This window comes from Hermetia illucens, chromosome 2 (genome assembly GCF_905115235.1).
Source record: "Hermetia illucens chromosome 2, iHerIll2.2.curated.20191125, whole genome shotgun sequence".
NCBI lineage: Eukaryota > Metazoa > Arthropoda > Insecta > Diptera > Stratiomyidae > Hermetia > Hermetia illucens.
Window position 1 is genome coordinate 79325888 of NC_051850.1, and position 16282 is coordinate 79342169.

A 16282-nucleotide genomic window follows, 5' to 3' on the forward strand; every position below is an offset into this window, starting at 1 on the left:
TAACGCCCGACCTCATGTTTCCAGAATGATGGTCCAAAAATTAAATGAATTACGATATGAGACTCTTCCTCATCCACCATATTCACCCGACCTCTCGCCAACCGACTACCACTTTTTTAAGCATTTGGATCACTTTTTGGCGGGGAAACAATTCAGCAATGAAGTAGCTGTCAAAAGTGCCTTTGAAGAATTTCTTAGCTCTAGAAACCCAGACTTTTACGAAACTGGAATAAATGCCCTTGTATCTCGTTGGGAGAAGTGCATTGAAGCTGCTGGTTCTTATTTTGACTAATAAAATTAATTTTCATAAAAGTTATAGTTTTTTGAAATTTTACTCAAATATCCGACATTTCATTTGCAACAACCTAATAACATTAAACGGAGTAATTAGTGAAAATTAATGGACTTTCTTCTTAAACGCTAAAGGACGGGGACAAACGAATTCGAGCAGACAGGGCAAATTTGCTCCTTGATCCGAACCAAGTCGACTCATACCTCCCAGTTGGTAGAGCTCCGGATAACCACTAGTCACCCTGGTGGTGAAATAATATGAGCAACGATAACGACGACGACCCGGCATGCATTGGTTTATGATTTGGCAAACGATTCAAGTTAATGTTACAGATGTTTCCCTATCGATAATAATCTTGGGAAGGCTGCTAGTAGGTTCAAAGCTATGACACCTTTAAGTTGGCAGTGCAGGCTCAGTTGAGCTGGGCTCCTGACTAGCGCCTGATCCCACGTCTCAACACAAACTCCCGTAAGGATTTGTTACAATCCACGCGTGACCTCCCTGCTCGCATAGACTATCACGGGGATCATTTAAGGGGGTCATCCCGTGTGAAAGCCGTTTTTCGCTTTTTTTAGATTTTTTTTTTTTGTGAGGAACTGGCTGAAATGTGAACCTTCCACCATATATTTATTAATATCTTGAGCATACGTAGTCATTTTTCTCGCCCAACAACAAAGTTCATTATTGAAATATAGACCAACTTATACCCTCCATCTCCAAAAAAGGTGTTTTTTTCTGCTGCCACGCTAGAGGACGCTGTGATGATCTTAAAGAAACAATGTAAACGACATTTTAACGTGTAGACTCAACCACAATCAGCCAACTAGGATTATTGAAAAATATTTAAAACTAAATTTTTGGTGCCTTGTTAAACTCTTTTTTTTTGTGTAAATTTTGGTGTTTTTTCAAGGCTTCTTTAATGAATAAAAAAAACTACTGAATGAATCGCAATTTTACTAGTTTGTGGACCGTAGAAATATGTTCTGAATAATTCGTGAAAATTTCAAAGAATTTCGTGGACAAATTTTCGAGAAAGACGCATTTAAAAAGTAGAATGCGATTTTTAACCATACAACCTTAACTGACCTAGTCCATAAACCTTAGGTTTCTTGGAGAAACACATGTAAAGCCTTGGCTTCCATTCTTATGACTTTAGCGAAGTTATTCGAACGTCATTCAGGCCGATAAAAACGCGTTTTATTACGGCGATCGAAATAAACCTGGCATGTGACATTTTACCTGTTTATCACTGTAATTTCCAAACGACTCCGAATATTAAAAAATCAGTTTGCCCATATATTCTATACTATCTCTAGATACAATTGATGCCAGAAAAAATCGATTCTTTGGATCCGACACACGGGATGACCCCCTTAAGGCGACTGCATTTTCTAGCGGAGATAGCGATTTGCAACGACGAAACAGGCTTTTTTAATAAATAGAAAAAGGCTATCGAATGAACCCTAATTTGCGGACCGTAGAAATACGTTCTCAATAAGTCGTCGAAATTTCAAAGAATTTCGTTGGATACATTTTGGGCTATGGCGGCAGCAGATTTTCAACATGCAGTTTCGAGAAAATAGAAAAAATAGAAGGCGATTTTTAACCATGAAGTCCTAACTGGCCAAGCTAAAGCTTATAAAACATTAAAAGAAATCAGAAACTCTCCAACTCGTGCAGAGAAATACAAACAAAAATGTCAGGCGATGACGGCTTTACCGTTTCTTACCAGGGCAGAGGCAAATCGTCAAACGCTGCCTCACCTCTGCCCTGGCAGCAGCGTGACCGAAGTGACTCCCAGATGTTGAGTGCTTCTTTATATAATTCGCAGAACACGACATGACTACCAATTATATTGAGCGCAAATGCGCCTTATTGACCAGAGCTTGGCCAGAGCTGAAAATATTTTTTTTTTGAGAATTGTGAGGTCCTAAGTCCGCATCAACTTAATACTGGACCGGACCAAATAGGGAGCAACCTACTCCCTCTTTCTTTGGTCCACGGACCCTCCTGTCACATAAAGTAAACAATAAAATTAGTTAAATTGAAAATCTGCCAAGGTGTAAAGGCCAATTGAACTAATTTTACATAGGGGCAAATTCATTTTTGAACATATCTTTAAAATGACGTAGATCAAAGTGTATAACGCTGCAACCGCTACGAAATCAATAACCCGTTGTTATATATGCGGATTCTCTGTACTTCATGCCAGGATTTGGATTTTTGAAAGCGTATTGCATCTGACGCATAAGTTATCGATAAAAAAAGTGCGGAGAAAATAGAACTGACGATGATAAAGAATTAGAAGTTCTTACAAAAATACATATCCAAGAAAGATTTCGAAAAAATATTAATTTCTAATAGACATGGCTAAAACTTTGGTAACACTAACCTAGCATTCCTTGAAAATCCTCAATTAGTTATGGACATAACAAAAATAAGTTTTAATTTAATATAGAGATTAAAAGTTCGATGAATATGCCATAGCGACAGCATAATTATATGTCGATCTATATGGATTGCCTCCAACAAATTTTACAACCATAATTGCAAGTATTTTATTGCCCATAGGCCAATTGTCAGAAAAGGCAACAGAAGCTACCAATAAGCACTTTCGTTTATAGCGCAAAAACTACGCGTGACAGTTCTCCAAGGGAATGCCCTCTTGATATACCCAATGCAGTATGATGAAGTTCTGATACTCAATCATGAATCAAAGGAAGAAAATGACCAAACCGAATTCATTTTGCCTTGAAACAACAAAAATGTTACCACCAGCTGACCCAAATGCCAAAATAATAAAGTTCCGTCAAATTCTGAGTGTATATATTTGGTCGTTAGAATTATAATCACTTTCTTAATTTATTAATTCAATTTTTAAGTTTTATTACAAAGAGTAATAAATTCGATATGAATATATGAAGTCAAAATACACTAAAATAATTTTGACCATCTAGATCGGGCAAATCGTCGTTGTGTCGTTGTAAGTCAAGGTATCCCTATATCTAGCGATCATAAATCTATTGAAAATCTTTTTTTTATAGTGTTTGACTATTTCAGATTGGCTTTGATATGCAACATGTATTTTTCATCTACTCATATACTACAATCATACATATCCCGTTAGCATAAAAATAACTGAACAAAGTTGTTGTCTCTTTTTGACTGATGCTGCAGTTAAATGGAATATTTTCGGAAGCGGCGTAACGGCATAGTTTGTGTTTCCTCTGTTGAGAAAAAATCCTCAACATTATATTCAACCGTTTGATGGTATGTACATTTGTTTACGAATTACTAATAATATTTGTTAATAGCATCTTCATTTGATTGTTATATTTGTCGTACGTTTAGAAAAAAATAAAATTTATCTGTTACACTTACCGATGAATTCCTCTTCCCTAATAAGCCTTCAAATAAACACTGAATTTCGATAGCTTTAAGATAAAGCAAATGATAACGTCGTTCAAGTCCCTTCAAGTTATCTTCAGAAGTTCGATGTTCACCGTTTGTTGTTGAGGTTTTTCTGTTTTCTTTCGAATGCTGCAATGTTGCTGCCTTTGTCTCTTTTTCAGAAGCCCTCACACAGGCAGTGACCACTCGAGCATGAGATACAATATCGTAGTATAATACCTAAAATGAATAGCAAATATTTCAAATTAAGAGAAATATGGTTACACCTGTTGTGCAGCACACAACATTAAGGGGTTGTATACAGTTGTGATGGTTGTGGAAAACTAAATTTTATTGCATATTCTCTAAGTACATTATCAAAAATATTCTTTCCAAATTCCATAACGATCTGAGCATTTGGTTCAAAGTTATAACTATTTATAACTACTAGAGTGTAGTTGCGCAGATTTCTGAACCTTCATCGCCGTATATACTGCTTGAAGTGCAGCCCGAAGAGAAGCTATAATAGCTTGTAGCCAACATCAAATTGATGTTTTGGAGTCTACAAAGGGAATAGTTTGTGGCCCTTGAATTGACGACTCAATGTAAATAAACAAGTTAATTTTTAAAATGAAAAACACAAACTTGAAACTTTAAATGCGATTATCTCTGAACCGTGCTTTTGTATAAGATTACTAAAAACCTACAGGTCCAATCAACACCAACCTTTTGACGTTTGTTTATAATGATAATAGCTAGTCGCTAAACGAATGATTCTCATATTTTTTAAAATTATTCTTTTTAAGTAAAAAAAAATCTAAATTTTTACCACTAAAAAAATAAACATTTTGGTAGTATCGCCGCCATTATTGTGGCAAATCCTTCGTCGGCGACTAAATAATACGATATATTCGCGAACATTTTTTTAAAATTCTGATTTCGGTGTGCACCGCAAACCATTCTCAAACAAGTCGAGAAACCGGAAGCTTGACGCTTCAGGTATAAAAGGTTTCGTTTCCCTATGTGAGGAGCACAATGTAGTTCTCCATTGGCTAATAGCATTGACCCAAGATATTTAAATCGTTCAGTTCTGGACAGGTTATTGCATTGCCAGAACTCAATGATTTAAATATCTCGAGTCAATGCTATTAGCCAATGCAGAACTGCGCAATGAGATCGCTTCATGCATTAACGCAATCTGGATGAGGCGGCATTCCACAATTGGTGTTCTTTGTGATCGGCGTATCAGCGCACGTCCCAAATCTAAAATTTACTGCAATGTCGTTTGTCTGGCGCTCTCTATAGCTCTGAGTGTTGGCCGACTATAAAAGACAATGAACGGCGGCTTCCAGTAATGGGGACGAAGATGTTGCATTGCACTGGTCGCGTGACACGTTTTGACCACATCCCAAATAAGGTGCACAGAGGTGGCGGTGAGGAAGACGGGGTGGCAACCCTGTAGGCCAAACCAAAAAGTGGCCTCCATAGTGGTGGCACCGAAAGACGCTGTACTCACTTAGGCTTGCCGGCCGTGATGCAGTAGGCGAAACCTTACCAGGGGTATGCTGGTACCATGAGAACCGGGACTCTCAGACCAGGCATTTGATAAAACAAAATGACGAAACCGATCACAAGCCGACTCCACTTGTAACAAAGGCTGAAGAAAAAAATGTGAGGAGCGACGAGTGCACGACAGCTCCGTGTCACATAGCTAAAAATACCATTGCCCTCTATTTTTTAGAAAGCGATTTAAATAAATAATTTGATGGAAACCCCTGTATTGATAATAGTCAACCTGACACGCTTCGCACCCCGAGTTTAATATTATTAGCAAATGCCAAGAATGTAACTTACATCAAATATAAAACAAGTCGGAATACCGGAAACTCGCGCTTCGGGTATAAAGGTTTTGTGTTCATTTTATGTAAGAAATTTCAACCGGGTAAATTTCTAAAATGTGAAAATATACTATTATTTATTTCTTTTGTGCATATATCGGAACCGGATATATTTTGAGACCTAGATTTCGTAGAGATGCACCATTGTGATTTTTTTCAGATATGTTCTGAGAACGAGACCTGTTACACTTTTTAGAGGTCATATTTTGAGCCCTCACTCCCCTTTGTTTCACCCAAATCAGTTTCGAAAAGTACTAATTGAGACTTTTCATTTGATACCCCACATGGCTACATTCTGTGAAAAAAATTTGCACCCTCGATTCGCATGTATGGGGAGCCCCCTTAAACTTAACACCAATTTTCATGATAATAAGTCTAGCCGTTTCCGAATAAATCGAGTGTCACAGACAGGCAGACATACAGAAGACCTGTAAGGAGTGGCCAGATCTCCCATCAGGCGCCACCCCAGCTGGCGGATTGGGGCATACCTATTGATGTGTTCATGCGTGTTCTTTTGTGACTGTGCATGCGCTAGTGTCTGCTCATCTTTGTTGCGTGGACCAAAATGGCTATGGGAAGGATACCCAGAACATAGAACCACCCGGAAAACGAGAGGAGGAAACCTACGGTGCAGGGGTTCGGTATCCCAGTACCGGCGGCTTTTGGGAGTGAGCAAGCAGGCTCCCGGTCGTCGATATCCCTCCACCGCAGTGAAGGGGTGGTGGACAACTTGGCCACCTTAGTATATAATGTTACAAGTGATTTGGATCTGGAGAAGGAAGTGTTCAAGCGAAGTACGACCTTACCGAGAACACCAATAGCAAGAACAACCAAGAATGAAATGAAGACGGATCGTTGGACGACAAAAACTGTGACAACACCCACCGCATATGTTCAAGATGCGCGACAGCAAGAGGTACTCCAGGAACAATAAAAGGATCCATTCAAAAGAAGCTCATCAACTTTGAAATCTCCACCAATGCTAAAGACAATGAAAGATAGAGTACAGGCAAGATCAACAACTGCCAACAGTGAAACAGCGTATAAAAGGAGTAACCTTGTTGGGGCTTATAGGGAGCGAGTCCCGATCCGGAGAAATTACCCGTTATCCAGCTTGGGGCAAAAATAGTTGAGCTGTCCGAGTTCATCAAGGACAAGCACAACGTGCACCAAGCCATAAAGAATATGGTGAGGGCTATTAGACTCCTCTATAATAGATCGCAGATGGAGGAAAAGAATAATAAGGATACGCCGAATCCCGCTGCACCAACAGTGCCACAAGCGACCCAAGTGACACCTAACCGTACTACCATCGAAACACGGGGAAATAAACGAGTACGGAAAAAAAAGGAGATCCTTTAAATAATCAGCGGGCGCCTAAGAGAAAAAAAGGCGGACAGGAAACTCTGAAAACCAGCACTAACAGCTCTGAAGGAAGAAAACATACAACGAATGTAGAAAAGTCGACCAGCGTTGCGAAGCCCAAGACCAACGGAAACGATGGAAGGACTAAGGTTACGAGCAAACAAACGAAAGGAGAAGCAAAAATGCGAACCCGTTCAGATGCGATTGTTATCTCCAGTAAGAGCAATCTGTCCTACGCGGAGATACTCAGAAAGGTCAAAGCGGATCCCAACCTAAAAGATCTGAGCGGAAATGTGAACAGAACCGAAGAACCCAGAAAGGGGATCTCATGTTCGAGCTGAAAAGATCCAGCGTGGGCAAGGCTGATGACTTTTGCATTCGGGTGAAGGACTCACTTGGGGAGAATGGCGCAGTACGTGCCCAAAAACATGAGATCTACATACAATGTAAGGATCTCGATGAAATAACATCGAAAGCAGAAATTTGTACTGCTCTGAAGGAGCAATTCAAGTTCCAAGAACTTACCGAGGAGTCTGTTGTGAGTTTACGAAAAGCCTATGACGGTACTCAAATCCACCATACATACCACAATACGAGTACCAGCGGAGACAGCGCAGAAGTTCTTGGCGGCCGGGAAAATTCGGATTGGATAACCCATCTGCCGTTTAAGAGAACAGACTTCACTAAAGAGGTTAATTATAATCTCACTCAGTTTCTCACGGAACATGGAGGATGTCTCAAATACCTTCACAGGTTTAAATTGGAGACCTCACCCGACTGTCCAAATTGTGATGGAGTCCCAGAGGACCCAGAGCATATATTCTTCCATTGTCCGAGATTTGTGGAAGAAAGGAGGAATCTAGAGGAGACTCTAGGAGAGGTGCTGGTACCAGGAAGTCTGGTGCCGAAAATGCTAGCACATCAAGAGAATTGGGATGCGGCCAACTCCATGATCGCATCTATTCAAGATCAATTGCGAAAAGCAGAGGAAAGGAGAAAGGCGCGGTCACGTGCGCCGCGTATAGAAGAAATGGGATTAAGCTAGAGTGAGCTGACTCCGCCCCGTGATGTAATACCTTATGATGGTTACGCGGGGCAGGGAGGGAGTCGGGGGTGGTATTAATGGGTAAAAATCCCACACGCTGGTGTGCCCAGACCAGTCTTTTGAAGATCTCCATCTCAAAAAAAAAAAGACAAACAGACAAACTGCGGGGTCCCAGAGGAGAGGTTTGTTTTACAAACAAAACCTTAAAAAAATGTAAAACGATTTGATAAAAACAAACAAACAAACAGTACAAAGTTAGACAGCTTTTTCGAACAAGTCGGGAAACCGGAAGCTGGGCGCTTCAGGTGCGAAAAGTTTTGTTTGCTTCTTGTGTGAGTATATTTGAGTGTAGAACTATCCCATTTGTACGTAACCCGTTAAGAATATGCATTTGGCATGTCAGATTTAGTACTTCGGGTTGTAAATTTACACGGTAATGACAACTTTGAGCTACTGTAACTTCATTACTAATAGTATGATTTTGATCAAACTTGGAGATAATATGCTTCATATTATATTTTATACTACCACCAGCTTTTATAACTCTGAGATAAATTTAAGGGGGTTTTTACTCAATTTTCCCATAAATATGGTATTATACAATTATTCACTTAATTTGAACAGATATCGACATGGATGGTATTTTGAGGCCTGGGCACCATATAGAGGCAGCTTCATGATTTTTTTGATTTTTCAGTTGGGTAGTTTCTGAGAATGGGTCCGCTAAAGAAATCATCACTTTCCACCCCCCCGCCTGATTTTGAGGGCTAATTTTGTATAGATGCATCAAAGTTTTGTCTCTTACAACGCCTTAAAGAACCAGTCCAAGCGTATGTCCTGACCAGATATTCAGATCGAAATGAACGACCACAAATTCAGAAAAATAGTTTGATGCGTCATGTACTTTTTTCAGCTGATGTGATAATTATGTCTGCATAGATTTGAGGAGACACATAATATCGACGAAGAGGCATCTGATGACGCTGGGGCGAGCCACAACTACTCTGGCAGAAAACGGTGTGCACACATCAATATTATCAGAAAATAATCAAAACACCATTTGAATTATTATTGTTTTACTTAAGAAGAAAAAACACTCTAGAACTTTCGGAGAATCGAAAATTTATATATCATACTTTTAAGAATCACGTAACAAAGTTTCATGAATGAGAAAAATCTGTAAGAGGGTCTTTTTCGTTGCTCCATATGAGTGCAATTTAGGTGCATAAAACTTTAAACGTGTTTTTCTCAAAACAAATTTCGAACCCCACTGATATCTCGAACAATTTATCTTCAACTGACTGGAAAGAAGACGAGGCAGACCCTGCCTGAGATGGAACGATGGCGTAGGCCAGGACGCCAGACAGCTTTTAGGAATACTGGATTGGTGAATCTCGACGCAAAACCGAGATGCCTGGAGTTCCTTATTAAGACAGGCTTAGACCGGATACCGGTTGTTGCGCCGTTGATGGTGATGATTTGAAATTGTGACTATACTCCTATATTCAAAATCACTTGCTTCTCGACACTATGTAGTATTTTTATTCTGCATATTGCATGGGTTGAGTACTTTCATAAACTACTCAACAACCAGAACATCGGCGAGTTGGACGTCCCGCCAACTGAAGACGACGGGCAGATATTGCCACCACCAAGTATAGAAGAAACAGTCCAACAGTCCGTGCAATTCATCGGCTTTAAAATCATAAGTCGCCAGGAGACCGATCACATTTCGATCGAAAAATTGTTGGAATATGGACATCAGTTGTACCATCTTATCATCGATTTTAAAGCCGCCTATGATAGCATAGCCAGGGTAAAACTGTACACGAGAATTCGGTATCCCGGCGAAATTGATAAGGCCAGATAAAAGCAGCAGGATCACTCTCGACACCATTCAACATCAACAACGGTCTAAGACAAGGGGATGCCCTATCATGCGTCCTCTTTAACCTGGCCCCAGGAAAAGTGATCCGTGAAGCTGAGGTAAATGCGAGAGGAACGATCCTCTTTAAGTTCACCCAACTACTGGTCTATGCTGACGATATCGACACCATGGGGAGAACGACCTGAGACGTACAAACTACCTTCGTCCAGATTGAGCAGGCGGCGCAAGATCTTTGACTGAACAGCAATGAAAGCAAGGCAAAATATATGGTGGTAGCGTCAGCACCAAAAACCAACCAACCAACAACATCAAACCGACGGGTCAAATGAAAACAGGTAAAATTTTATAAAAATTTCATCAAATGTAGTCATGTGGGGTATTAAATTAAAGGTCTCGTTAGTATTTTTCGAAGCCGGTCTTAGTTTTGACATTTGTTGGAAAGATGGGGAGTGCGGGGGTTGAAAGTGATCATTTATTTAAGTTGGCCATTCTCAGAAACTACTCAACTGAAAAATCTGAAAAAAAAAGTTGTCGCTTCTCTGAAAATTGAAAGGCTATGAATGTCAATATCACCCGAAAGTGGATGCTCTCACATAATATATGGATATATTATGTGCTACGTACTAAGAAATACACAAAACCTTTCGTATCTGAAGCGTCCAGCTTCCGGTTTCCCGACTTGTTTTGTTTCTCGGTTGATACTCTTGTAAATATGTCAATTGCCCAGTGTTTTATCGTCAAAAAAGTCGTGGTAGGGGCGTTTTTTTCACGAACCTTCATTTGCACATCGTCATTCGAAAGTGAAATACCACAACTAATGAGCCGCTCACCTTGCTTGGTGACACGAAGATTCATAGCCCCCTTTTTGGATCGTGTCTTTAACTTAGTTCCACGATTCTTCTACATTCGCGATGGTTGGTAATCGTGTAAGTGAAATCATTTCTCCATTCTTTCCACCATTTAATACACGACATGCCAGTCCGTTGCTCACACTGTTCTATTAGTGGCTTGATTCGCAAGATAGCAATCAACAGCCGATGTTGAGACGCGATGATCTCATAGAGAATGGCTTTGTAGTCAGTGACAGTGACAAAAGATCGGCGTCTTATGAGGATATAGTCAATTTACGTTTTACTGTTCCCACTAGAAAATATAAGAAGATTAGACAATCGTTTCATAAACCATGTATTCACAATTAAGTTGAGAGTGTCCGTAGAATCGACTATTTGCTCGCCACTCGGAAGTCCCCATATATGCAAAAAAAAAGGGTCTAAAATTTCGTAAAAAATATTCACCGAATATAGTTATGTGAAGTCTGAAATGAAAGGTCTCGACTAGTGCTTTCCAAATCAGGTGTTGGTTTTAAAGCCGATTTTGAAACGAGGGAGTGAGCGAGTCATAAAAGGGTCACTTAAATTAAGGGGCCATTTCAGAAACTACCCACCAGAAAAATCTGCAAAAAAAAAAAAACAATGATAATGCCTCTATATGACATCTAGGCTCTGAAATACCCTCCACGACGATATTTACCAGATATAAAGTTAATAATAGAATATTAATATATTTTTAACATTTACTACGAACCTTACTTAAATTCATCCTCCACCCGTAAAATAATACATATAGACTTTTATATGGAGCAGCCTACTCGAAAGTTTGGTGGAAATCCTAATATTATTAACAAAGTTACCATACATCTTAGTTGCCTCTTTTGCGTCAAATTGGTGCTCCCAAGGAGATGAAATGCCAGTACTACATCCAATTGAATATCGGATACGTTCAACGTATACACACTACGAGCTATGTATAAATGAAACCATCGTGTACCCGAATATTTTTACCTGATAGATCAATAAAACCTTTCATACCTGAAGCACCGAGCTTCCGGTACCCGACTTCTTTTTAAGGACATTGAATTCATTTTCTTGGCTGAATCATGTTTCACTAAGATTCATCCCAAAATTTGTTTTGATTTTTTTTAACAGAAAATCAGAGGTGCGCTAGTTATGTGTCCACTTGAATTTTAAACACTGGATGTCAAATTGAATATAATTTACCAAATATGTTTTTATCAGATTAATTAATTGAAGTAATAAAAACTTGTTGATTCTTTTTCGTTGGTGTGAGTATTTATTCTTGCAAATACCGATATTTCGGGAACCACTTGTTCCCTTCATCAGTGCAAACTTGTTTGCACTGATGAACGATGATGAACGAAAAAGAAACAACAAGTTTTTATTACTTCAATATGTTTTTATGTTTTTGTTATATCAAAGGAATTAAATCCTTGATTTTTTCAAAAAAAGATAAATATTAAATTTTTTCCATGTCTTATATAAGAAGTGAATTAGGGCGCAACTTTTTTGTGCGTAGCTGTATATCATTGCAAAGCCACAAACCGCACTATACAACGGGAAAAAATGTTCATTTTCCTTTTTGTATGCATGGATTATTCGAAAATAACCCAAAATCATTATACCCAATGGATCACAATTCCTACTTTTTCCCTTGTCAATAGACTTCATCGCGCATAGTAAACCGCGTGTGGCATACAGAAAAGGAAGGCAAACAATGAATCCGTCTTTTTATTTTTCAAGTCTAATTCAAAACTACAAAACAAAAGTGTGCTTGTTTTGAAATTGTCTACGGGCAAACGGTAACCTGCAACAACCCCCCACCCTCGCCTTAAAGTCAACATAGAAAGATGTAGCTCACTGCATGTGTCCACAGTTCCATCCTTCTTAACAAATTTCGTGTCAATCGGTATATCCGTTTCTGAAAAAAGTGCGTGCAACAGACAGATCGACATTGAACCGGTAATAAGGTTTTGCTTTACAAACAACACTTTAAAAATCCAGTACCGTTTTCTTTAACTTTACTAGAACTATTTATTTTTCTTTTTTTACAAATAAGCATATTTCGGTGACTGTTTGTCGCCTTCTCCAGTACCTGGGTTTGGATTCAGTGAAATGCTCTAAACGCCAGTTTTCTTAAAAATCATGACTTTTTTTCTTGCGTAAATCGTTAGCTTAGTTATCCCAGAATGCGCTCTAACCTTTAGTTCCTTTAGATTTTATGGGCGTAGAACCGAGCAATTATTGGGTAAATTCTCATGTTCGACCACACACGAGTTAGTCGCTTTGTTTCCTACGAAATCCTGTAGCGCTATGTAAATATTAGGTTGTTGCAAATGAAATGTCGGATATTTGAGTAAAATTTCAAAAAACTATAACTTTTATGAAAATTAATTTTATTAGTCAAAATAAGAACCAGCAGCTTCAATGCACTTCTCCCAACGAGATACAAGGGCATTTATTCCAGTTTCGTAAAAGTCTGGGTTTCTAGAGCTAAGAAATTCTTCAAAGGCACTTTTGACAGCTACTTCATTGCTGAATTGTTTCCCCGCCAAAAAGTGATCCAAATGCTTAAAAAAGTGGTAGTCGGTTGGCGAGAGGTCGGGTGAATATGGTGGATGAGGAGCAGTCTCATATCGTAATTCATTTAATTTTTGGACCGTCATTCTGGAAACATGAGGTCGGGCGTTATCATGGAGCAGTATCACTCCATCTCTGTTGACCAATCTAGGCCGCTGAACACGTAATTTCTCGTGCATTTCATCAAGTTGGGCACAATATTTCTCTGCATTAATTGTTTCACCACGCTCCAAAAACGAATAATGAATAATTCCAGATGCAGACCACCAAACAGTTACTATTACCTTCTTCGGGTGAACGCTCGGTTTTGGCATGTGTTGTGGAGGCTGATCGGCATCTAGCCATTGCGCTGATCTGCGACGATTGTCGTACAATATCCACTTTTCATCGCATGTCACTATTCTGCGCAAAAAGGGATTGTTCCTGTTGCGGTTGAGTAGAGAACTGGATATTTCCATTCGCAGCGCCATGTTTTGCTCGTTGAGTTCATGCGGAACCCACTTATCAAGCTTCTTCACCTTTCCAAGCTGTTGTAAGTGCCGAGATACTGTCGAATAGTGTACGCCTATTTTTTCTGCAATGTCACGAATCGATGATCGGGGATCAGATTCCACTATCAAACGCAACTCGTCGTTGTCGATCGATGGTCCTGGGTGTCCACGAGGTTCACTTTGGAGGGTCATGTCGCCTGATCGGAATTTTTCGAACCACCGCTGTGTCGTTCGTTCGTTTGCTGCGTCAGCTCCAAATGCTCTGCAAATGTTTCTGGTTGCCTCCGCTGCGTTGTGACCAAGTTTAAATTCATATAGAAAAAGTAGACGTTTTTGACTCCCTTCCATGCTTTTTTCTTTGAGTTTTACTTGGAACTTCAATGAAGATTGAAACTGAAATGACTCCTTGATCGAACGAACGACTATTTATACTCAATTATCCCATACCACCAGAGTCACCTTGCGGCAGTTTTAAACATTAAAATCATAACTAACTTCACTTCATTGAAAAATCCGACATTTCATTTGCAACAACCTAATAGCATATTAATAAATGCTTGGCGCCAGTCGAAATATGACGAATATAATGTAAAATTCTCCGAGAATCAATTTTTTTATTGGTTGAAAGATATGCTGGGAGTCTAAAGAATGTGGGACAATAAGTGAAATTTAAAAAAAAAATAATTTTTTGATGGTATTTCGAATTCTTCCTAAAAGGCTCCAAGCGGTTTTTCCACGACTATGGCTTCTTTAAAGGTATTTATTTTCCTTGTGACATTATTTTGTAAAATGGTACTTTGCATAACTCGAACAATTATTGACATTTTTACCTGAAAATTTAACCACATCTTTCGAGAATTCGCCGGGATAAATTGCAACTATCTTTAATGAACCCTAAAAATCAGTTTTTTTTGTGAAAATCGAACAACTTTAAATAAACATCCGACAATTCTCTAAAAACAATATACCGAAGATCCCATACGTTATTCTCTAGCTATACTGATATAGATTAAAGCATTTTTTTTGTTTAGTTTGAATTGGGACTAGTTATACTACGTGCCGCAGAGCACCTCAAATTAGACATGCTTAAGAATTGCTGCAGTGACGCCATCTTTACATATATCTTTACAAAAATATACTGCAATATACTTAAATATATGCGTAATAATAGTCCCATTTGTATCCCTCTACGACCTATTCTTCCACCCCGGAAAATTCATAACAAAAAAACACTTATTAGTCCTTTACAGTGATGTTACCATTTAAGGGGGTCATCCCGTGTGTCGGGTTGGAAAAATCGATTTTTTTTTTTGCATGAATTGTATCTATATATAGTGGAGAATATGTGGACAAAGGGATTTTCCGATATTCCGAGTCCTTCAGAAATTACAGGGTTAAACAGGTAAGGAGTTTGCAGCCCCGGCTAGAGTACTCGATGAGAAAGCGCATCGAATGTTTTTTTATCTGTTAGTTTTTTACCTGAGCCTTATAAATTCGAAGACGGGTATAAATATAAAAAGATCGAAAATCAATCAATTGTCTAAATTTATTTGCTGTTTGGAATAAAAAGGATAATCCAGTCTAGAGTGAGCACTGAAAGGCTTTCAAGCTATACTCAGTTATATTTTGTTGTAAGTATTGTGCTGTTTATGTGTTCAGTGATTTTTTTAAATGGATCGTACGAAGTGAGATCGCTTTAACGTTCAACGTCTTGCTCGCACTAAAAAACGAGTATTTCATGGGAATCGATACCTATCAGGGAAGAAAAAGGACTTCGCATCAACATCAGCAAAGAAACTTTTAGCAAGCATGAACATGGATGTTCCAATTGCGACAAGTTTTGTATATTGTATATTGGATTTTGCTGGAATTTTCTCCGGTATTTCTGCAAATTTCTGCAAATAATAAAATATACGTAGTAGTAAAAAAGGAATACGTAAGACATGTCGAGAAAAGAATGGGAACGCGGCTTAAAAATGCAAAGAAGAATCACAAAGGCATTGGTGGAAAAGGAGCAGGAAAACTTACTGATAAGGACCTCACTACATTTTCTGGGCTAGCTATTCGTGGACACGCAAATTCGATAGAAGGAATGAAGCAAGAAATTTGGGCAACTTTCTTCCACAGACGAAAATCCTCAGCATCAAAATTGTCCAGCAGGCGAGGACAGTTGGTGCAAACGGCGCAAAGCGGATGCTAAAGGAGAACTGGATAGTTTTCACCACGAGACGGCACCTTTGACTGAAGGAGTTCAAACAGTCATCAAACCAATCTATTAAGATTTGTCACGAGATGATCTCTTGAACAGATGTTTAGGAGCAGAGACCCAGAATAACAATGAGTCGTTAAATGCATTGACCTGGATTTTCGCTCCTAAACACCTTCATTCTGGGGCCAAGGTCGTAGAAATAGCCACTTTTCTGGCTGTAATTATTTTCAATAAAGGATTCAATGGCATTCTCAAAATCCTAGTGACAAT

The 16282-nt window shown here is 39.0% G+C and overlaps 1 protein-coding gene across 1 annotated transcript in view; it reads right to left on the reverse strand.

Moving 5' to 3' along the window:
- LOC119648640 overlaps positions 1 to 16282 on the reverse strand; it is a 358882-nt gene that overhangs the window by 97564 nt on the left and 245036 nt on the right. Inside the window, exon 6 of the mRNA XM_038050411.1 lies at positions 3674 to 3922. Within this exon, the coding sequence (XP_037906339.1) occupies positions 3674 to 3922 (249 nt within the window). The remainder of the gene's footprint in view (positions 1 to 3673; positions 3923 to 16282) is intronic.